Raw genomic sequence first — 23,937 nt, 5'->3', positions numbered from 1 at the left:
TACTTAGTTTCCACCTTCATCAAAAATAAGCTTAAAAATGTATTTGGCAAATGAAGAGGGATAAAATTATCGGCAGGGTGGTAGCACCACCTATCATGAAGGTTGCACGACATTTCCCATTTTCAGATTTGTGAGCCTTTTGGATCAGGGACTGTCTTCCAGTGTGTCTGCACAGTCTCTTGACTTTGGGGCACTACTGTGATATTAATAAGTAATGAATGTAATTCTCAAGCTTTTAAAAAGCTGTTCTGATCAACAGATTTTAAAAAGCAAAAACTTTCCAAGTATTGGACACCACCATTTGCTTTCAGAATATAGCTTTCAAGGAATTTAGAGAGAATAAAACCAGGCTAAGGGAAAGAAAATGAGTCTCCTCCTTCCTATTTTACAGATAGGAAAAGAAGCATTAATTGTTATTCCTAAAAATAAAGTTATTGTTTATGGATCTTGTCTTCATTATTTCAAGGTTGTGGCCGGTATGCAGGTGGTCAAGGTTATAATAGCATTGGACACTTCTGCGGAGGATGGGCTGGTAATTGTGGTGATGGTGGTATAGGAGGAAGCACTTGGTATCTGGTTTGTGATCGATGCAGAGAAAAATACCTCCGTGAAAAGCAAGCAGCAGCAAGAGAGAAGGTATATTTATTTGTTTCTCCAGTGTTAGTATTAATAGTTCAGGTTATCTTGGTAATTTTAGAATTTCAAGATATTTCAATATCATGAAATGTTCATTTATATTAAAAGTAGTTTTAATATACTGTGATAAAAAAAATTTGAACACTTCTGGTTTTGTAGTTAAGATCCAATTTATTCCTTGTGGGGGAAGGGGGAGAAGTCATAACTGATTAGTTGTTGTTAATCCAAATTATTTTACAGTGTATTTACTTATTTTCAGATTCAAATTTGTAAATTAGTTTTTAGTTTTATGCTAACATATTTTAATATAGAAGCTAATATCTTGCAAGCAATGTAGGTAAATCTCTTTGAATAAGTCATTATTTGGCAAATAACATGCTGTCATTGCACAGTTGGGTCAATGCTAATTTAAGCAGATGGAATCACTTAAAACAATTATTCAAGGAGGAGATTAAGGTAAATTCTTATGCTCATTGGATCTCTAGGATATGTCCCTGCATATGCCAGTGTTGCAGTCTCATTGGAAATAACTGTGATTTGCTGTCCTGGAGCAAACTGTACTGTATAGCCTATATCTGGATAACTGGCTGCTCTGAGCTGGTTCAGAAGCTTCAGCCAGTTCATCAGTGGAAGACAGTAGGGCTTATTTGGGAAGGCAGGGGTTGGTGATAAACAAGAAGAGCTCCTTCAGTCCCACATGAAACCTTATGTATCTGAAGAATTCACGATACTAAATGGGCATTTATTGTGTAGGACTCTATGAATAAGCTGCAGATCCAAGTCAAAACTTTTAATTCACTACTCAAAGAGCACAGTATAGAACTGTCAGCAGGTGCTAGGGTCAATGGCTGTGAGCTTCAGTGTATGCCCTTAATATGCACTCTCTTTAGTGTGTCTTCCTGTTGGAAGTGGAGTAAAGAGATAACCTCAAAGATCCTGCAAATATCTTCAAGACTCATGAAGTTAATAGCTAACTGAGGACAATTTCAATAAACCATCCACTGGGGTGGAAATTTTTTTTCCAACATTGCTGCAATGTTCATCACTGGTTCAAAGGAAGTCTTCCATAAACAAGTTAGAGTCCAAGGTTGTGAGGATCACTCTGTTACACTTCCAGGGAAAGCTAATATATTCATCCATAAAAATTCAGTTGGACATTGCCACGATCTGTAATATACATCTGTCACCAGAGAGGCACAAGAAGTCAAGATATGTTCAGGGAAACAGACCTGTTGATGGCTTAAGCCAAAAAGAACCCTACCAGTCAGTTGGCCATCAGAGTCTGAGGATGAGAACCGGCACACCTGACTGGATGAGTAGAATGCAGCTGAATCAGGAGAATGAAATCTCATTATACCCAGGAAAAAAATACTTCAGATTCAAGAAAGCAGAAGCAAGCAGAACAAATTACCTTGAATGTCAATAGACCTCAGCCAAATGTACATTCCCCTCCTACCCCGGCCCATGATCAGCATAGTCTTGTAGAAGGTTTGCCAAATCAAGAGGAGCTTTTTTTCTTATAACTCCAGGCTGACTGAGAAGACCATGGTACCCTGGAACTGGTGAACATGTCCATGTCCATCCCCATTCAGGCTCCTGTTTAGTCTGAACCTGTGTATGCAAGGTCCTTAATTCATGTGGACACCCAGTACAGTTGGTAGTCATGACTTTGCTATTGAGTGTACAAGACCAAAGACGACTGGCTTATCTGATGCTTTGGAAGATCGCATGCATATCATCTGTTATAGAAGATCAAAGAGAGAGGGGGAAATTATCTTTATCTGTTAATTTTCCTTCATTAGAGCCTTTTTATACCAGTCCCATCCACCACCTTGTAAGATTTGAGTGCCTAACTCATTAAGAACTTTGATAGAGTCACTGACAAACTGAAATTGTTTAACATTTTTAATGGTTATTTATGAATTGGTTAAGTTCTTACTTGGTACTGCTTCTGAAATATTCAACTGAAAGCTGAGATAGCTAGACCCTTATAAGGGAAGATATGGCATTACCTAAATTCTTGTTCTCCATCTGGTGGTTGGGAGGGACTATAATCCAAGTGTATGGCCTGATATAGAAAATCTTGAAGAAAGAATATTAATAGGTAAGGAAACTTTTTCCCTAGCCTTGTCTGATATATCATTTTTGTTTCCTTTGTAATCCTCCTCTGTGTTTTGTCATTTGTGCTATGTGAATAAAATTGCAAACAAAAAATTACATTCAAAGAACGTTAAGGTTTCAAAATCAAGCACTCACAAGTTAGGAAATGCCAGAATTAAGTTTACTGATGTGAGTGGTTTGGAATTGAGGCACAGAGATTTTATAATCAAAAGTTATCACTAATTTGGGATGCCCAGTTTGGTATGCATGAGGTCTTATTTTTCAGACTACTTCAAATTATATAGTCTTAATATCTTCAAAGCATAGCTCACATTGACTTCAGATGCAGCTGAGAGTGCACTCTGCAAATCAGACCACAGGCCTCACATTGGGAACCCAGAAAATGAGCATGCTAAGTGGCCACCTGTGAAAAGTTTGGTTTAAGTGACTTGCCTAGCATCACACAGGAACTCTGTGACAGAGGCAGGGATAGAATTCAGTTCTCCAGGGCATTTAACTGCCTTAACCATGAGACCTTTTTTCTTCCTGCATCCCCTGCTTTATTCATTACACACCTTTCAATTTCTTGAACGAATGAGGCAAGGGGTCTTACAGTCACAACCTTGTCCTTCACTACACAACCCTTATTCATTCCCAAAGCATGGTGTATGCTATCCACTGAACAAGGCAGGAGCCCGGTGGGAAAAAATTGTATGTGAACATGTGTGTCAAAGTGGGAATTTTCTGTAACATCTTTATGAATCCTAAGCATGTGTCAGTTTCCCTCTATGTGTTGCATTGCTACTAAGTGGGTGCAAAATGGTTAATGCTGCTCCCAAAACAATGCGGGAGACAAGAAGTGTGTGCATGTGTGTCACATGGCAGTCTGGGTGGAATGACTGTCATTAATGAACTGATTAAAACTGACCCAAATGAAGAGAGGATCCAGCAAGACAGCTCTGTCCCCAGCTACTGAATAATCAACACCTAACAACAGTCCTTGGGGAGAGCGGTCCCTGGGGGCCTTAGAGCAGCATGCTACTGGGGGCAGTCAGCCCCCACCACTTGAGCAGGCGCTCCCCTCCCCCCCCCCGAGGGGCCCTAGGAGCAGAGATTTAGTCGTCATGGGTATTTTTCGTAAAAGTCATGGACAGGTCATGGGCCGTGAATTTTTGTTTATTGCCCGTGACCTGTTCATGACTTTTACGAAAAATACCCATGACTAAGTCTTAACCTTACTTATAATAAAATAATATGTAAACATGTAACATTTTTGTATTCTAGGTTAAACAATACAGGAGAAAGCCAATGCAAGTTAAGACTCCTCGTGCCTTGCCAACTATGGAAGCTCATCAAGTGATTAAAGCCAATGCTCTGTTCTTGCTGTCCCTGAGCAGTGCTGCTGAGCCCAGTATTTTGTGCTATCATCCTGCAAAACCATTCCAGTCTCAGCTTCCCAGTGTTAAAGAAGGAATTTCTGAGGACTTTCCCATTAAAATGCCATGCCTCTATCTGCAAACTTTAGCAAGGTAATGAAAGCTACTCATGAGTTCATAAATCCATTTATGCATAATGTTTCAATAAAAATAAAATGTGTATTTTATGTACTAAACTAAAATGTATATATAAAAGCGTGCTGCTCTCTGGAGGCATTCTCATGCTTCTTTATTATCTTGCCCCCGACTTTCTCTCCATCTTCCATGGTTTTGTCATGTCTGTTTAGATTGCAGTTGCTCCAGGGATCAGAGCTACTGAATTTGGGAGGTGCCCTAACATGCTTTTGGATGCTTGATGAATAATTCTTAAAACTTAAATTTCAGTGATTTAAGAACTTGGTAGCAGAACTCCATAATAAGACTCATGTTTTGACTTGAGCCTAGTATACATAGTCCCCTCCTACAATCTCCTCTCAATTCAGAGCATTTAAGCATGTGCCCCTTTGTATTTCCCAGTATATTTCAATTTGGTATATAATATTCATGAGTCCTATAATGGTTCAGGATGAAGGTGGAAATTTGGTTCTACAATAAGTAACATCATCTTGAGAAGCCCTGCTGTTTGCGAAACATTAGCAAATGATAAACACATCCAGATAGGCTATTCTTTAGCTCACTACTTCAGCATCTTATTAACATTTACATTGCTTCAGTTCCTAAAGGCCACAACCAGGTTAGGCTCAAATGCAGTAGGTGTACAAGTGACAGTAATTGCTAGCTAATTGGACTGGAAAGGGTCGGTTGGTTGGTTTAGAAAAGTGTCTTTTGGTTCTGGGTTTGTACAATGCCCAGCACAATGGGGTTCTGGTCCAATAGGATTCTTGAGCACTATGATAATACAGATCATCACCATCATCAGTTTAAATATCTGCTTTAATGCAGGCATCATCATGAAAACTTTGTTAGCTATCAGGATGACAACCTCTTCCAAGATGAGATGAGATATCTGCGTTCAACTTCAGTACCTGCACCATACATATCAGTCACTCCTGATGCATGTCCTAATGTCTTTGAGGAACCAGAGAGTAACATGAAATCTATGCCACCAAGGTATGCCAGTGTACTTCTTGATAACTGTTAGCTAACATACTAGCACAGCACTGAAGTGAACACAAGGGTAATGGGAATTGTTGCTGCAATAGGTAGCCAAAATACCAAGTCAGCTCAGCCCTTGAATTCTAGCCATAACTTGTATATATGTTTGGCTTATAGGCTACCAGAAATTGTATTTGTTTACAGAAAGACAACAGTCTCTCATATATTTTCAAACACGAGCTCCAATTCTGTTCAAAACTTTAAACTAATTTATATTATTTGATTTAACACAGAATTGCCGCAAGTCTGAACTTTGATACTGAAGCAAACAAAATGGAAACAAAATCTGGGATATTTCATATATCAAGAGGACATAATCAGCCACAACATTTTTATATATTTATTTCTCTGTCATGGAGCTTGACATGTAAAAACAAATTTGAATGCCAACATTTAACCATGATCACCTTCTGGAAAGAGAACGAGGTGTCTGGTCAACTGATCTCAAATCTCTGCTCTAACAGGGATCCTCAGAATCACCTTGGTGTAGCCACCTTGCCCCTTTTAAGACTTGGGGCAATGGGGCTCTCGCACACCCTTTAGGAAGAGTGGGAAGTGGGATCTCTTCTGTAGACCATAAGAAGTTCACACAAAGTAGGAGGTAGTGAAACATTCCAGTGGATTGGCAACAGCAGATCAGAACTGGTTGGGAAACGTTATTTCCCCCACTAAACAAACTTCTAAATTTCACGTAGGAGGCCCATGGAGTTTATAAATCTGTCTACATCATACATTTGTTTATCTGAAACTCAGTCATCTGAATACTTTGGATGCCTCTTCTTCCCCCTCCCCCCATGAGATATTTGGATTGTCAGGGTTTACCTTGCTACATCACAATTATATATTTTAAGAAATACAAGATACACATATTAGCAATGTTTATGTTGAAAGAATTTGCAAGAATTTCTTTGTCCATACTATATGAACAACTATATGAGTTCATATAGTTATTACTGTTATGTTGCATAAGGTAAATTTTCATACATCGGTAGTATTGCCATTATCCAAATGTATGCTGCTTTCTCGTCTGCTTCAATTCCTGTCTTTAAAGCTTAGGTTTTTAATGGTAATACTGTAGTTCTGAATTTTGTCTGAGTTATGTCATCACTGAAACTTTAAAAAGTGTTTTTATGACCTCACTGATCTCTTTTCTTTGCAGTTTGGAGACCAGTCCAATAACAGATACAGACCTGGCAAAGCGCACAGTTTTTCAAAGATCATACTCAGTTGTTGCATCAGAATATGACAAACAGCACTCGATTTTACCTGCACGGGTTAAGGCCATTCCCAGAAGAAGAGTCAACAGTGGCGACGCAGGTAAAAATAGACCTCTTAAAGCAGAAAAAGTATTTACACTTTTCTAAAATGTCTATTTTTAGTTTTAAAAAAAGTAAATGGAGTTTAAGGATAGATCATAGGATTACAGTTTCTTAGTGAAAGACTGTAGGAAAAAAATTACCATTTGATATAAATATATGTAATTAATAGAGCTGGGCAGACTTTTTTCAGTGAATAGTTTATTCAAGTCCCTTTTCCACATCAGGCAAAGGGGGGGGATTGAACCTGGGTCTCCCACTTCCCTGGTGAGTACCCTAACTGCTGGGCTAAAGAAACCTCCTCCTTCTCAGTCTCTGGTCACTTTGTGAATCTAGTCCTCCTTTGCTTTTGTCAAATGCCCCAAAATGAAACGTTTTGGTTTGACCCAGTTCAAAACTTTTTCGATTCACTGAAAAGCTTTCAAAATGTTGTTTTCGTTTCAGTCTGAAATTAAACATTTTTTGATATTTTGGAATTGACAGTGAACCAAAAATTCCATTATTCACCCAGTTCCAAATACTAATAGCTTGTTAAATATTAACCACATGTAAGTTATGAGAAATATGCAGAGCGTTAAGAGTGGCTCAGGAATTAATTCAGGTCTGAAATGAATTCCTGGGAGTTCTCTGCTTGGTTTTAAAATTCAGGAAGAATTCTTGCAGATTTTTAGTGTCTGCTTACCCTGAAGTGAAGCACAATTTTTTTCACTTCAAGGATTGTATTATACACCTCTACCTCGATATAACGCTGTCCTTGGGAGCCAAAAAATCTTACCGCGTTATAGGTGAAACTGCGTTATATTGAACTTGCTTTGATCCACCGGAGTGCGCAGCCCCACCCCCCCCCGGAGTACTGCTTTACCACGTTATGTCCAAATTCGTGTTATATCGGGTGGCGTTATATTGAGGTAGCGGTGTATTGTTCTACAAGGAAAAAATAGAACATCCTTACTAAAGTTGCTATTTTATAAATACTAGCAAACTAGCTGCAGTAAAAACAATTACACAAAGAATCTAATATGTATATATTTTTATACTTTAAATAGAAGTGGGATCATCTCTCCTGAGACATCCATCTCCTGAACTTTCTCGGTTAATCTCCGCCCACAGCTCTCTTTCTAAAGGAGAGAGAAATTTCCAGTGGCCAGTTCTGGCATTTGTAATCCAGCACCATGATCTGGAAGGACTTGAAATAGCAATGAAACAAGCCTTACGGAAATCTGCTTGCCGAGTCTTTGCTATGGAGGTATTAATGCATTAATGGATCTAACTGTAATAAAAATGACACATCAGTTACTTGTCCTAATTCCAGAGAAATTTTGAAACAAATTTTTATATTAAATTAAATACTAATACAAAAAAGATAATGCTCTTTTACTAATCCCAAATTGAGACTTCCAGCAAGTTTTTAAACAAGTCTAAGTATCCATAACAATGTCTGCAAAATCAGAAATATAAAAATAGAAATGTTAACTGTAAATGTGCTAGTTTGGATGGTCAGCAGTGTGTCTCTAATCTTTAAATGTATCTAAGGGACTTATTTTTTTCAAGCTTTGTTTTAAAATACTGTGCTGTAACAAAATCCACATGATCAGTTAGGGTGTGACAGGCTAGAGCACTGTAGAGTTACCCCCCAGCTTGCTGCACATTGTCTTGTGTACAAGCCGTCAGTGTGGTGTATTCCCTATAATATATTTACATAATTGTAAGAAATAGTTTAATAAAAGGGCTTGTGCAGCAGTGTTTTTGATAACTTTTCAAAATACTGGTGCCTCTCCTTCTGTGAAATGTTTAAAATGAATCTTTTTGTTGAACTCTACATGCATACCTCCAACTTTCCTAACATAAATTATAACTGTGTATCTACATTTGTTTTAGGCTTTTAATTGGCTTCTCTGTAATGTCATTCAAACAACTTCTCTTCATGATATTTTATGGCATTTTGTGGCTTCACTGACTCCTGCCCCTATGGAACCTGAGGAAGATGAGGATGAGGAGAACAAAGCGAATAAAGAAAATGCAGAGCAAGTATGTGAGATTTTAGCATGCTACTCATAAAGTATCTTACAGAAATTGTGGGTATGACTGTACAGCTAGTTTACACATTCAGAAAATATTTTTAAAAGTGAAAACAAACGTTAATCTTGTATGTTGTGTAGCTTTTAGTGAAAAACAAAATCTTAACTATGGAATGGGAAATTTTAGTTCACTTTTTTCAAGAACATATCTATACAGTATTTGTTTTTGTTGATCACCCTTACATTTAATTCACATTTCATGACTGCTGAATTAATGATGTTCTGCTGATCCATTGCAATTTTAGTACATTATTTTTGCACTTAAACTGTTTAAAACATTCTCTATAATAGAAAATGCTGTTTTTTTGACAAGTACAGTAACTTAAAACTATGCTTAGATTGCATACCCGAAAACTGAGGGAAGTTTTCTCTAAGAAACGCTATTATTCTTAGGGCTTGTGTAAACCACAGGTTATGCTGGCATAATTTATGTTGAACAGTTATGTTTTTCTCCTATAGAGGCAACTATTCTTTTTGTTATAATGAAGTAGTCTTGCAAAACTCTCCTCACCCACTTGACTGGGATGAGTAATTTTCTGGCAAGCGAGTAATTGGCAACAGTTTTTCAACTTTGTAGCTAAGTGTGTTCCAGGGTTTTTTGCAAAACTTGATGATGAAATTATTTTAAATTAAGCTAATGTATGTGGCCTTGACTTGTTTTTGAATTATATTTCTTCTCTTTAATGGTGTGATCATGTGATGAAAAACCCTATTGTAATATATACTCTTAAAGTAACAGATTTCAGGTAGTGTAATGATCAGTGCAGATAGCCTCTACCGATAAATGGTACTGTATCTCTCTCTTATTGTTAAGTTGTAGTCTTGTATATTATGTTTTTGTATCTGATCTGGGAGTAAGAGGAAGTGTGGACCCTGGGGAGCAACTCTTAGAGGCTTAGAGATGCCTCTACCAGGCCTACAGAGTGACAGAGAAAAACTGCTCCCTGTGATGGCTTGGAATAAAGTTGTGGTGAAGCCAGGTCATCATGCATTAATGCCCATAAAGATAAAGGACTTCTGCAGTGAACCTGAAGGAGGGTGTGAAGCTACAAATATCCAGTCAGGATTGCTGTTTAGCAGATCCCTGTTTTGAGCTGGACCAAAGGGTGAGTTCTGAGTAAGAGCAGTTAATGTCACTGACCAGGAAGTGCAGCTAGTGAAAAATCAGACCATGGAGACAGTATACAATGTAGCCGATATCTAAAAACCTTTCATGGGGCACAGATTAAAAGATGTAAAAGAGCTAAGTGTTGACTTGAGAGATGCTGCCAGAGAAGTTGACAAAAAAGTGATTAGAACAGCTGCTCTTATGGTATGCTAGTGTGATCTCCAAGAATAATGAAGATCTTGAGAGATGTGATCAGGTACTGCCTCAGATTGTTCTTAAGTGAGGGAACGTTCCTGTGAGGCAGCTTCCATATCCGATTCCCCTGGTATATTAGATAGCAGTGGAAGAGTTTTAGAATCCTTTCCTCTTCTACCAGATGCTCCTCCCATGTTTTGAGTTCACATATATTGACTTGAAAGGCTCACTACCAGAAACACCAGTATTTGCTGGTAGTGTCTGACAACCTCTCAAAGTATGTGGTGGCACAACTACTGAAGCATAAAGGGTTGACCTCCATTGATGAAACATGTAGTATTGCAGATCAGACCACCACGCTGTATCTGTAGTGATCGAGGAAGAAGTTTGAACCCTGGTTGTCGCATAAGGTTTGCTGACAACTCCAAATAACCCATGTGAGGCCCAATATCACCTACTCTGTGAGTGCTGTAGAAATGGAGACAGTAAACCACACCACTGGTTCCATGCTTAGCATCTGTCAGTGAAGACCAACAAGACTGGAATACAAAAAGATCTTTACATATAATGCTGGCCAGCACTCAACTATCCATTACTCTCCTGATAAGATTATTTTTGGAGTCTGCAAACTCATCCTTCCCTGTGACTTGATGTTCAGGCAGCAAGAATCAACTAGCAAGGTCCCCCTGCATCTACATAGGTGGGTGACATGGCAGAGTTGTATATGAGTGACCTAGGGACGGCATTCCAGAAGATGGAGAAACAGATGAGCCGGAAGCGAGCATGCCAGGCTCAAGCGCCAGGAAATAGGTGAATTATGTGCTCAACCAGGAAGGGGAGAAGGTGTGGCTATGCAACTGGAAAAAGCAACCTGGAAAAAATCCCAAACTGGCTCCCCAAATCCTATGGCTGATGTGATAGTGACAAAAATGCTACCTTCACAGAGAGATGTAGCTGGCACGATGCCAAGGGCTCAAACAGTGACTTGATAAAACAAGGTTCACAGTTTATAAGTGTTGATAAAACAAGGTTCACAGTTTTATCAGACTGGTACAGGTTTTGCCAGAAGGAAAGATTCTAGTCAGACCCTTCAGTAAGTGGGCAGAGACTGGGTAGGAAAATACAGAGTAGGTGTCTACTGGTTAGTGAAACATGCTGATGGCTGCCAGGTGTATCCTGAGGAAGTTAACAGACCGCTCTGAGGATTGTAAGGATAAGTGGGAGTTCAGCATATCCGAAATCTTTCCCTATAAGGGAAAAATTCCTTGTTGGTTACACTCAAATTAACATCTTTTCCACTTTGCTTTGTAACATTTCCTGGTAGAGTCCTTTCTATTACTGCTCAGGAGGGCCTGGACAACAGCCAGACAGGCTTTTTCTAACTCCATCCAAATTCTGGACCTCACAGAGGTGAAAAGTTTCATCTGCCACCTAAAGTTCAGAATGGTGACCTTATGGTTTCCTGGTCCTCTTCCAGGGGGGTTTGAAGTGACTCTGCCACCCTCTTAAGCAAGTCCTGGAAGGCCTCAGAACACAAACTAGGAGTGATATAACTAGTATCTCTAGCAGCAAGGGGAAAGAGATTCTACTTGAGGTACTTCCTTGTCTCCATGGCTGACAAACCCACTACGGTTTTTCACAAGGAAAAGGTGTCCATAAAACTATATCTGAAGTTTTGTCCCTACTGTGGTATCAGACTTTCCACATCAATCAGGATATCTGTTTACCTGTGCTCTAACCTAAACTTCACTCTAGCAGAGAGGAAGTGATGTGGCATTCACTGAACATGTGTAGGACTCTTGCCTTTTACCTGCATAGGACAAAATCATTTAGAAAGTCACCTAGATTTTTTTCATCATCATTCATTTGGCAGAACGTATGAAAGGAGAGGTCATTTTCTCCCAGAGACTGTCTAAATGGTTTTCAGGTACACCCTACTCTGCTATGAGATGAACAATGTCTTGCTTGAGGACAGTATGAGAGCATACTTGACTAGAGCTCAGGCAGTACTGGTTATCTACGTTAGAGACGTTGCTGACATCTGCAAAGCAGCAACTTGGAGTTCTATATACACCTTTACTACACACTGTGCACTGGTGCAAACAGCTGCTTCTGATGCTTCTCTAGGCAGGCCAGTTCTGTAATCTGTTGTGTCTTAGGACTCCAGGCACCACCACCTCAGTAGAGACCCTGCTTGTGAATCACCTGAAGTGCACTACATATAGGGACGATCACTCGAAGATGAGTGGTCACCCACCTTGTAGTTACTTGAGTTCTTTGAGATGTTGTCCCTATGTGTAGTGCACTACCCACCCTCCTTGCCCACTGCCTGGTTTCCCCCTACTGGGAATTGGCCATAGTGAAGGAACTAAGAAGGCAGCAGTTTGGCAGCCCCCTGTATCCCTTGGTTTGGAGCATGAGGAGAGTGGGGGCATACGCTCAAACCAGAAGGATGCTGATAGGATAAATCTCCTGTCCTGAGTGCATGTACACCCTAAAGTACGCTATACATAGGGACAACACATCTTGAAGAACTCAAGTTGCCAAAAGGGGAGTAACCCATCCTTATCCTTGCTGATACAAGCACTGAGGATGCTCAGCAACCATCCCATAGAGAGGCAGAGGAGGATTTGGAGGGACCCCAGCAAGTTCCCGTGTCTAATAATGGAGGAGGAATTGCCAGGTTGTTGTTGGGACCTCGCCATACTGCAGTCTTCAACAGACAGTCCACAAAGGATAGGCCTAACTTAGAGCACATGAAGCCTGCAGTCGCTGATAATCTAGATTAAAATATGAGTGTTGTCTCCATGACTGAATATAGGACTCAAGTGGGCAGACCAACACAGAAACCTGCATGATTGTCAGACTACCTGGCTTCCTAGAAGTTATTGTTTTAAGTTCTTATTTATCTAGGGGAGAATTGTAATGATTAATACAGTAGATGGTACTGTATCTTTATCTTAGTGTTTGTTGTGGTCTTGTATATTGTTTAGGGCTGTCAAGTGATTAAAAATATTTATTGAGATTAATTGCGCAATTAAAAAATTAACTGATTAACTGCGCTGTTAAACAGTAATAGAATAACATTTATTTAAATATTTTTGGATCTTTTCTACATTTTCAAATACATTAATTTCAGTTACAACACACAATACAAAATGTACAGTGCTCACTTTATATTTATTTTTATGACAAATATTTGCACTGTAAAAAAGCAAAAGAAATAGTATTTTTCAATTCTCCCATTACAAGTACTGTAATGCAATCTCTTTATCATGAAAGTTGAACTTACAAATAAAGAGTTATGTACAAAAAATAACTGCATTCAAAAATAAAACAATGTAAAACTTTAGAGCCCTATAAATCCACTCAGTCCTACTTATTGTTCAGCCAGTCACTCAGACAAACAAGTTTGTGTACATTTGCAGGCGATAATGCTGCCTGCTTCTTGTTTACAGTGTCACCTGAAAGTGAGAACAGGTGTTTGCATGGCACTGTCGTAGCCGGCGTCACAAGATATTTATGTGCCAGATGTGCTAAAGATTCAATGTCCCTTCATGCTTCAACCACCATTCCAGAGGACATGCGTCCGTGCTGATGATGGATTCTGCTTGATAACGATCCAAAGCAGTGTGGACCAACACATGTTCATTTTCATTATCTGAGTCAGATGCCACCAGCAGAAGATTGATTTTCTTTTTTGGTGGTTCGGGTTCTGTATTTCCGCATCAGAGTTTTGCTCTTTTAAGACTTCTGAAAGTATGCTCCACACCTCGTCCCTCTCAGATTTTGGAAGGCACTTCCAATTCATAAACCTTGGGGCAAGTGCTGTATCTATCCTTAGAAATCTCACATTGGTACTTTCTTTGCATTTTGTCAAATCTGCAGTGAAAAGTGTTTTGAAAATGAACAACATATGCAGGCTCATCATCATATACATGAAATACATGACAGAATGTGGGTAAAACAGAGCAGGGGACATACAGTTCTCCCCCCAAGGAGTTCAGTCACAAATTTAATTAACACATTATTTTTTTAATGAGAGTTATCAGCATGAAAGCATGTCCTCTGGAATGGTGGCCAAAGCATGAAGGGGCATTCGAATGTTTAGCATATCTGGCACATAAATATCTTGCAATGCTGACTACAAAAGTGCCATGCAAACGCCTGTTCTCACTTTCAGGTGACATTGTAAATAAGAAGCGGGCGGCAGCATTATCTCCCGTAAATGTAAACAAATTTGTTTGTCTTAGCGGTTGGCTTAACAAGAAGTAGGACTGAGTGGACTTGTAGGTTCTAAAGTTTTACATTGTTTCGTTTTTGAGTGCAGTTGTGTAACAAAAACATAAGAACATAACATAAGAGCCAGAAGTCACTCAATGAAATTAATAAGTTGCAGGTTTAAAACAAACATAAGGAAATACTCTTCACCAAATGCACAGTCAACCTGTGGAACTCATTGCTGGGGGATGTTATGAAGGCCGAAAGGATAATGTGTTGAAGGGATTGTAAAGAGGTACAAGAGGCAGGGGTAGTTTGGAAGACAGTGAGGGAAGAAACACGGGTGTAGACTCCAGCTGGTTTGTGCTACACTGATGAGAAAAAGAAGGGGGGGGGGGAAAAAAAGCAGCTGTAAACACAGCTTAATAGGCCAGTGGGCTGCTGCTTTTTTACTGCTCCAGAGTGGCATAGAACAGCTGGTACATACTGATGAATTGGGCCATAACCTGTTTAATTTTTCAAAAAAAAATTAAGGTTAATATTTCATATTTTAAAATAATTAGAAATATCACATGGTAACATTCTCTTTTCAGTTTGTTGTTCAGTGTTCATGTATGAAATTTTTGATTTAAAAAAAGCCTAGAAATTTCCAGACAAAAACTACATTAAATTGGTATGAAGGTTAAGAATGTTTCAGTAATTTTAGGATAAAATACATTTTAAGAATGTTGTAATTATCTCAAAATCAAGGGTTTTTTTAATATATCTAGGAAATTCAGAGTTAAGTTTTAAAAAAGAAATGAAGGGTATAGCATTGCAGATTTAGGGCACCCAAACAACCTTAACTCTGCTTGGTAGGGACACTGGGGGGATGAAAAGAAAAAAATCTAATGGGACTTTAAAATATCAGTTTAAACTAATGAGGGACCACAAACTCTAAAGTGCTTAATCATATGATTATTGCATGGTGTCAATCCTAATTGTGCATTTCTGTATTTTAACCTCTTTAGATTTCTTTTAATGTTAATTTTACCTCTGTCTTTCCGGCAGTTTATAACAATTCATTTGGGGATAATTCCAACATCCCTGAGATATATTTTATTCTAAATTATTTATATGAACTCTTAACCTGAACTCAGTTTTAACATTGTTTGTCTAAATATATATATTTATTTTATGAAAGCCTCTTATTAACAGAACCAGTGTAACATATTTCCTTTGAATCTTAGGAGAAAGATACAAGAGTATGTGAACATCCACTGTCCGATATAGTGATTGCTGGTGAAGCAGCTCATCCATTGCCCCACACTTTCCATCGTTTGCTTCAGACCATCTCTGATCTTATGATGTCTCTCCCCAGTGGTAGTTCATTGCAACAAATGGCCCTAAGGTAGGTACAAAATTGGGGAAAACTATGAAAGGCCCAAGACATCCAAGCATTGTAAACTAACTCCTTCGAAGATTTTGCAATGTATTTTAGAAGTCTGAAGTGCCTGGATATGCTATTTTAAAATGGAGAAAAAAGATATTTCTTTAACCCTTGCATAAACAAAGGGTTTGTAGAGAAAAATGTATTTGATTTTAAATTTTGTACCATATCCATTACTTTTATTGTAAAAATAATTACATTACTGTGTTCTTTAATGTACATGCATAAGCCACATATAGCTTAAATACTTTTTGTTTGAAAAATCTGTCATTTAGCTATTCCACAAAATTTTCTGTATTCTTCATTTTGCTATTATAGCTACTATAAAGGAATATATGGAATAATTATTATTGAACTCAACTCTTGTGTGACCAGGGCCGCCCAGAGGGGGGGGCAAGTGGGGCAATTTGCCCCGGGCCCCGCAGGGGCCCCATGAGAGTTTTTCGGGGCCCCTGGAGCGGAGTCCTTCACTCGCTCCGGGGGCCCCGGAAAACTCTCGCGGGGCCCGGGCCCCCGGAACTTCTTCCGCTCCGGGTCTTCGGCAGCAATTCGGCAGCAGGGGGTCCTTCTGCTCTGGGACCCGCCGCCCAAGTGCCCCGAAGACCCGCGGTGGGGGGTCCTTCCGCCCTGGGACCCGCTGCTGAAGTCCCCAGGCCCCCTGAATCCTCTGGGCGGCCCTGCGTGTGACTATAACAAATATTCCTGCTTTAGACTTTTTGCAGCGCTAACGAATATTTCTTCTTGCCTTCTTCAAAATGATGCACAATGTTTCTGATCCAGATGTTTCCTTTCAAAATGTTTATATAAGCTTAAATTTTAAAAATTGTGCAGTAATTAAAATAATGTAAATACTAATGGTGCTTGCAAAAGTGCACTGATATTGAAAAAACCTTTTAATAAACTTACTTTAATGTGTTTTCAGATGTTGGAGCCTCAAATTCAAACAGTCTGACCACCAGTTCCTGCATCAGAGCAATGTCTTTCACCATATTAACAACATTTTGTCCAAATCTGATGATGGAGATAGTGAGGAGAGCTTTAGTATCAGTATACAGTCTGGCTTTGAAGCCATGAGTCAGGCAAGTTTTATATCAGTAAATAAATAAGTTGTAGATCAAAATGAATTAGTAGATAACCTCCAGCACTATAATCAAGCTATTTCAGTTTTCTAGTTTTTAGCAATCATACTTTATTACATGCAATTTTTATTAATAAATTTGTAGTTTATTTAAATATTTTATGTCAGTAACGAATATCTATCACGATCAGGGCCTTTGTAGATGGTATTCAGATTGTTATATTTAGATTTAAAGATTCAAATATTACCCCTCAACCTGAACCTTATTCAAATCGGTATTTTTGAGTAGTGACCATCCCTACTTTCTGTTACTGGTTGCTAGGGTCAGGAGTGGGAGTGCCTTTTATGTTTGAATTTAAATTAATTCAAAAATTCCTTTTAAATCTCATGTTCTTTTTCTATCTCCTCTTCTTCCTCACATTTCTTCTTTCTCCTTTTGTTATTTTGAAAGCACACATTGCTGCTTTTTAATAAGCATCTACAAAGAAAAGTACAGTAAAGAGAGGATATGGGAATTGAGTAGGAGAAAATAACCTGAGCATTGTTTCCAATTCTTAATACACTTTTTAGCAACTGAAACTGTTTTCCATCGTATTTCCTCTGGTGGCTGGAGCTCAATAAACCAGGAGCTTTGATCATGTAACTTACTCGTTGTGCACAGGTTTCTTCTTTTAATTTAGAGAGTGTATTCATCTTAATAAGTATTCCTTTAAAAAGTGTGTTAGACATTTTTTTACTTGGGCTTCATTTCTGAGGTTTTAAATCATCTTTTTGTTACAGGAATTGTGTATAGTAATTTGCCTAAAAGACCTAACCAGCATTGTTGACATCAAAACATCAAGCCGACCTGCCATGATTGGCAGTTTGACAGATGGGTCCACAGAAACCTTCTGGGAGTCAGGAGATGAAGATAAAAATAAAACTAAGAACATCACAATTAATTGTGTAAAAGGAATCAATGCTCGCTATGTGTCTGTTCATGTAGACAACTCCCGAGATCTTGGGGTGAGAGAAAAATTGTCTGTCTTTATTAAAAGTGCATAGCCAGGGCCTTGTGTATTATTCAGTCACAGATTTTATTAAAGTCCTCCTCCTCCCCACCACTTTTGCCATCCTGTTTGGTTCAGAATTTTACTCCAGAATCTAAATCTCATTTTGAGAAATTAAGTTTCTAACTTTTTTGGTTATGAAGAAAAGCTTCCAAACATAAACGGAATATAAAGTGATTCAGTAAGCCTCATTCTCAGTGGGTTGTTAACTTTGAAACCTAATTATTAGAATTTAACTATCCACATTATAAACTGTTTTCCTGCTGATCGTTTTTTGCAAAAACATCCACTTGGAGAGTTTGTTCCGACAATCCCAAATGGCATCCTTTGCCTCCCCAAATACCAGAAGATCATGACAGTCTCCTGGCCTATTGCCACAATTTCTACTTTTTCTCCTGAAAACTGACACATTATTGTAACACACAGAATGTTTAAATGTAGGGGCTGTGTAAAATACATTGAACTTAATATAAAATTAAATGACACAAGGAATACTACTCTGATTTAATTAATTTAAAATCTCAACTTTTTAATACATCTCTACCCCGATATAATGCTGTCCTCAGGAGTCAAAAAATCTTACTGCGTTAAAGGTGAAACCGCGTTATATGGAACTTGCTTTGATCCGCTGGAGTGCGCAGCCCCACCTCCCCGGAGTGCTGCTTTACCGCGTTATATCCAAATTCATGTTATATCGGGTCGCGTTATATCGGGGTAGAGGTATATATCTGAAGCTGCTACGGTAGCTCTGGTATGGTGTATGGAGTACCCCAGAATCCAGCAGCATTGCCATGGAGTACACAGGGTGTTTGCATGTAGTATGTAACATAGTGCTAGATCTGTAAGTCTGCAGTGTTTCGTATATGTCCTCATTTCAAGAGCACATAGTGATGCAAACAGAACAGTTTGCAGATTTAATTGGAACGTTTCCGTAATTTTTCATTGTCCTAAGTTTTCAATATAAAATCACTTTCATGTTTTTTATTTATACACTTTCTTCTTTCTACTTTTGTATGTAATGAAAACTTTAGATTGCCTTAGACATACAGATATCTTGTGTTTTAAGAAATTAAATGTGCAACTCCATTAATTCTGTGGGCTGGTCCAAACTAAGCCCCCAGTTCGAACTAAGATACGCAACTTCAGCTACGTGAATAACGTAGCTGAAGTCGAAGTATCTTAGTTCGAACTTAAAGGTACTTACCGCGGGTCCACACGCGGCAGGCAGGCTCCCCCGTCGACTCCACCTACTCCTCTCGCGGAGCAGGATTACCGGCGTCGACGGCGAGCACTTCCGGGATCGATTGCTTGCCGCCGAACCAGCGGGTAAGTATAGACGTACCCTGTGTCTCTAAAAAGGCACTCCGTAATGTTAATATGGAAGAAATTACCATAATGCTACTCACTTTCAGAATTAATTGTGGAAGTTTTTATTTGTCTTTTTGATTTTGCTTGTCTTTCGCAGAATAAAGTGACTTCAATTACTTTCTTGACTGGTAAGGCAGTAGAAGATCTTTGCAGAATAAAGCAGGTAACTAATTACAAATATTGCTGCATGTAAAAATAACGTCTTGTTAATGATAAAAATAATAATCCTTTGTATGTATACCACACAGCCCACCTGAGGAAGTAGTTTACACGTGTTACCATAAATCTCAAAATGCTTTACAATATTTAACAAATTAAGCCTCATAACACCCTGGGAAGTTAATACTATTACTGTTTTACATACGGGGAAATTGAACCATAGTGAGATTTCATGGCTTGTCAGAGTCACATAGGAAATCTGTTGCGAGCCAGCGTGCTTTAAACTTCATACCATAAGACCATCCTTTCTTGTTAAGATATTGTCATCACTTTTGACCAATGCCCTTTCCATAGAAAGCCTTGTGTTTAGACATTGTGCAGACATGGGGTTTTTTAAATTTGCACAATCTGCTCCTCTATTAATCTGTGGTGATTTTGCAACAGCTGTCAGGACCATGAATCTTGATTACTGCAATTCCCTCCTATGGAAACAAACTCCTAGCAGGAATTCTCTGTCGCTTGTAGTTTCTTCAGAATACAACAGTGTTTTTCCACACTGTTTTTGAGCAGTCATGGTCATATTATATCTGCCTTATATTCTTTACTGTAGCTTCCAAGAAAAAAAGGTAAATTGGCATTGTTACTTTAACATTACTAGTTGTTTAACCACTGGCTACATGGGTAAGCAACTTCTTTTTGAGTCTTGAACTAAGTGGAAGATCAGACACCTATCTTTTTAAGGCTCCTACTTTTTGTTTTTTTAGCTAATGGGCAATAGTGTCCTTGATGTGCTGTGTGCTAGGATGTGGTACTCACTCTTTATTGGCATCACTGTTAGTTCATCCTTCCCATTTGTAAACAACATCTAAAACCCTTTCTTGCTAAATGTGTTTTTAGTATGACCATTATTGGCCATAATGAATCATAGAACCACAGAAATGTAGGGCTGAAAGGAACCTTGAGAAGTAATCAAGTCCAGCTTCCCTGTATTTGAGGGAAGACCCAGTAAACCTAGACCATCCCTGACAGGTATTTGTACAACTTGTACTTAAAAACCTATATTGATGGGGATTCCACAGCCTCCCTGGAAGTCTATTCCAGAGCTTAACTACCCTTGTAGTTAGGTTTTCCTTATATCTAACCTAAATCTCCGTTGCTGCAGATTAAGCCCATTACTTCTTGTCCTTTCTTTGGGGTCCCCTCTGTCTTTTTCTCAAAACTAAACATGCCCAGTTTTTTAGCATTTCATCACAGGTTAGATTTTCTAACCCTTTTATTATTTTTGTTGCTCTCTGGACTCTCTCGTTTGTCCACATCTTTCCTAAAGTGTGGCACCCAGAATTGGACACTGTATTCCAGCTGAGGTCTCATCAGTGCTGAGTAAAGTGGGACAGTTACCTCACCTATAGTGGTCACAGCTCACTCGACTAGAGCCCAGGCAACAGCGCACTCGACTGGAGCACAGGCAAAAAAAGTTGCTTTCTTGAGATATGCCCCCATTTAGAACATGTGTTGGGCAGTTACCTGGTCCTCAATACTGTACATACACTTTCCCAGCACTACTCTATTGTGGAGACATCCAAATCAGATGCTAATTTTTACAGGGACGTGCAACAATCACTATGTAGATAGACTCCTAGCACTTACCTCCTACAATGTAGATCACTGCTTGATGGACATAGTGAATACGTATATGGATAAGCACTCAGAAGAAGAAACAGTTATTCACTCTATGCATCTCAAAGAACTATAATTACCGTCAGGTTAGTTTCTTTTTGTGGGATGACTTATCCGAACAGTATAATGATTGTTTTTCATTAACTTTTTTCTCCAGAAAACATTGAATCTTGTTTTAAATTGAATCTAAATACTGTTTTCTATGATTTTAAAAAACAAAACAAAACACTTGAGATGAAACCTTGGCTCCATTAAAGTAAATGGGAGATTAGCCACTGACTTCAATAGGGTCAGGATTTCAACCTGTGTTTCTATATTTTTTTTTGTCTGACACAGAATTTGAAAAATTAAGTGCTTTTAACCATGTTTTATATTTTAGACGACTACTTTTCTTACAGGAGGTGAAAGAACTTTATTTACATCAAAGTGATTTACACATTTATAAATTGCTGCTGAGAGCATGAAATAGACTCTGTGGTGCAATTGGATAACCAACAAAAATGACTTTTTACTGATTTTTTTTAAACTGGGCTTTAAAAGTGAGAAGAAAATGAATAGTTACATGTCTTTTTTTATTTATAATTTGAGACTTTGAAATCTTAACCTGTGAAGATTGATAGTTTTATAATAAAAAAGATTTGTAATCTTGTTATTCAGAACAGACATTTGTGTGTCACGTAAGCTATAATTGGTTTCTACAGTGTGTGCTGGATAATTTGTACCAATAACTCACCAGGAGTAGGTGACTCAGTTAGCCTGATACTGTGTTTCAAATTCACATCTTTATATTCCTGTTCATCAGGTTGATTTGGATTCAAGACACATTGGCTGGGTAACAAGTGAACTTCCTGGTGGAGATAATCACATCATCAAAATTGAATTGAAGGGCCCAGAGAACACGCTAAGAGTTCGCCAAGTGAAAGTATTGGGATGGAAAGATGGTGAAAGCATTAAAATTGCAGGCCAGATCTCAGCAAGTGTAGCTCAGCAAAGAAACTGTGAAGCTGAGACACTGCGAGTATTCCGCCTTATTACATCCCAGGTAGGACATTGCAACTATCTCATATGGTGAAACACTGGAGAACATGAAAGCTGCTGAGATTTAATTACTTACTCCTTTTAAAGGCTATTGTTTTTTTTTCTGTGTGTGTGGGTGGTGATAGAGTGGTAGTTAGCTATGATAGAAAAGAACTTGAAGAATTACTACTTCATACAGTGATTAAACATGTTGATGAAGTAAATTTCCTTCTGGAGCTTTTCCATTGTACTGATTTACAGTTGATTTGTTTCTTTTGCCTTTCTTTGATTTAACCAGTCCACTGTCCTGCAGAACCTCATTTCTTTACACTATCAACAACATACTACTTTATATCCTGTGTTTTTTCCCCATTCCTTCCTTTTGTCCACACCTGCTACGTCATTAGTACCCTCCATTTAAAAAGTATGCTGTATCTCTTTCTTGTTTGTCTTGTCATTTTAGACTGTAAACTTTTCAGGGGAGAGATTGTCTTTATTTGTGTTTGTACAGTACATAGCATAAAGATCCTGATCAGGGCTTTTCGGTGCTAATGGAATATAAATAATATAAATTCAGACATTTTGAATCACTATCGTGTGTGTTGGTGATAGATATCACAGAAATTGGAGAGCAAGCTAGACATTTTAAATGTAGAATGACAGGCTTTTTAAAACAGTGACATATTTTAATCAAATGTTAGCGGCTGAAATTTCTCTGATGCTGACTGTCAGTGCAGACTCCTCTCTTTACTATATTGTTGCCAGCAATCAGAAAATCTGATACATGGCACACAAAACTAAGCAATGTTAATCTGTTTTAAACTACAAAGAATGACGGTATAACCCTCCTTATTTTGTCAGCTCGAGAAGTTTTATGTCCATATGAGCCTAGTTTTGAACTTTTGTTTAACCTTTGTTGTAACTTCTCATAGGTATTTGGAAAACTCATCTCCGGAGATGCTGAGCCAACCCCAGAACAAGAAGAAAAAACACTGCTGTCTTCCCCGGAAGGAGAAGAAAAAGTACACAATGTATTATTTATGTTCTACAATTATTATTTTACTGAAATAAGTTGTCCCAGATGTTTTTCAGTCTATTTTGATCCTCTTACTCCAGGTATTCTTCACATCCCAGCAATATTATACTGCTGCCATTGCCTATTTTAAAAAAACCCATAATTAGATGGATTTTTGTGTAATTAATATTTTTGATGAATAGATTATAATTGGGGCTATAGGTTTCATTAAAGAGTCATAGTAATAATGGTACAGATAGGTGATACTCAGGCTCAGGAGCCGCAAGTGGCTCTTTAATGTGTCTCCTATGGCTCTTTGCAGCATATGATATTACGGATAAAAACGGTGTGATTTAATTATTAATCAATCAGGATGCTTTTACTATGTTATTAACCAGTTGTAGAATACTCTGTCAGTCATTTTGCTGTGAGACTAATATAATATACTATATATAGAGAGAGTGTGTAACTGAAATGAATTCACGCTACTGTGGTTCTTTTGGGTAATGTTGATTGCTAATTTGGCTCCTGAACCACTGAGGTCTGAGTATCACTGGTACAAATCATACTAACAATTATGGAAGTCAGACACATATCACAGTAAGCAGAAGAATCAAATCTCTCTGAATTTTTACTGTAACTACTCAAAGCTATTTACTTATTTATTGTAGGAGTTGCTGGAGCTCCCCCTAAAAGGGTTGCTGTTATACATTTTTTTCTGGTTTTATTTAAACACTAAATCACATTGGTTTGCAACAGGAATTTGGAATGGGGATCATTCTGGAGTTGAGGAAGTATTTGTTGCCCCATGAAAATAATTTGGCTAAGATCAGCTGTCAAAAATCACAATTTGCTGTCTGCACTGTGTACAATAGAGCTGTCTTGAGTCTTGCTTATAAA

At 38.3% G+C, this 23,937-nt stretch overlaps 1 protein-coding gene across 1 annotated transcript in view; it reads left to right on the top strand.

Annotated features, from left to right (window-relative positions):
- The window catches only part of MYCBP2 (MYC binding protein 2), a 407,094-nt gene that overhangs the window by 342,494 nt on the left and 40,663 nt on the right, over positions 1-23,937 (top strand). Inside the window, exons 57-68 of the mRNA XM_026662219.1 lie at positions 467-636; positions 4,021-4,265; positions 5,115-5,282; positions 6,487-6,644; positions 7,690-7,889; positions 8,522-8,671; positions 15,475-15,635; positions 16,597-16,753; positions 17,533-17,757; positions 19,267-19,332; positions 21,808-22,047; positions 22,955-23,053. Of these exons, the coding sequence (XP_026518004.1) occupies positions 467-636; positions 4,021-4,265; positions 5,115-5,282; positions 6,487-6,644; positions 7,690-7,889; positions 8,522-8,671; positions 15,475-15,635; positions 16,597-16,753; positions 17,533-17,757; positions 19,267-19,332; positions 21,808-22,047; positions 22,955-23,053 (2,039 nt within the window). The remainder of the gene's footprint in view (positions 1-466; positions 637-4,020; positions 4,266-5,114; positions 5,283-6,486; positions 6,645-7,689; positions 7,890-8,521; positions 8,672-15,474; positions 15,636-16,596; positions 16,754-17,532; positions 17,758-19,266; positions 19,333-21,807; positions 22,048-22,954; positions 23,054-23,937) is intronic.

Source organism: Terrapene carolina, unplaced genomic scaffold (assembly GCF_002925995.2).
Source record: "Terrapene carolina triunguis isolate 2854851 unplaced genomic scaffold, T_m_triunguis-2.0 Scaffold21, whole genome shotgun sequence".
Lineage (NCBI taxonomy): Eukaryota > Metazoa > Chordata > Testudines > Emydidae > Terrapene > Terrapene triunguis.
This window is presented reverse-complemented; position numbering and strand designations above follow the sequence as displayed.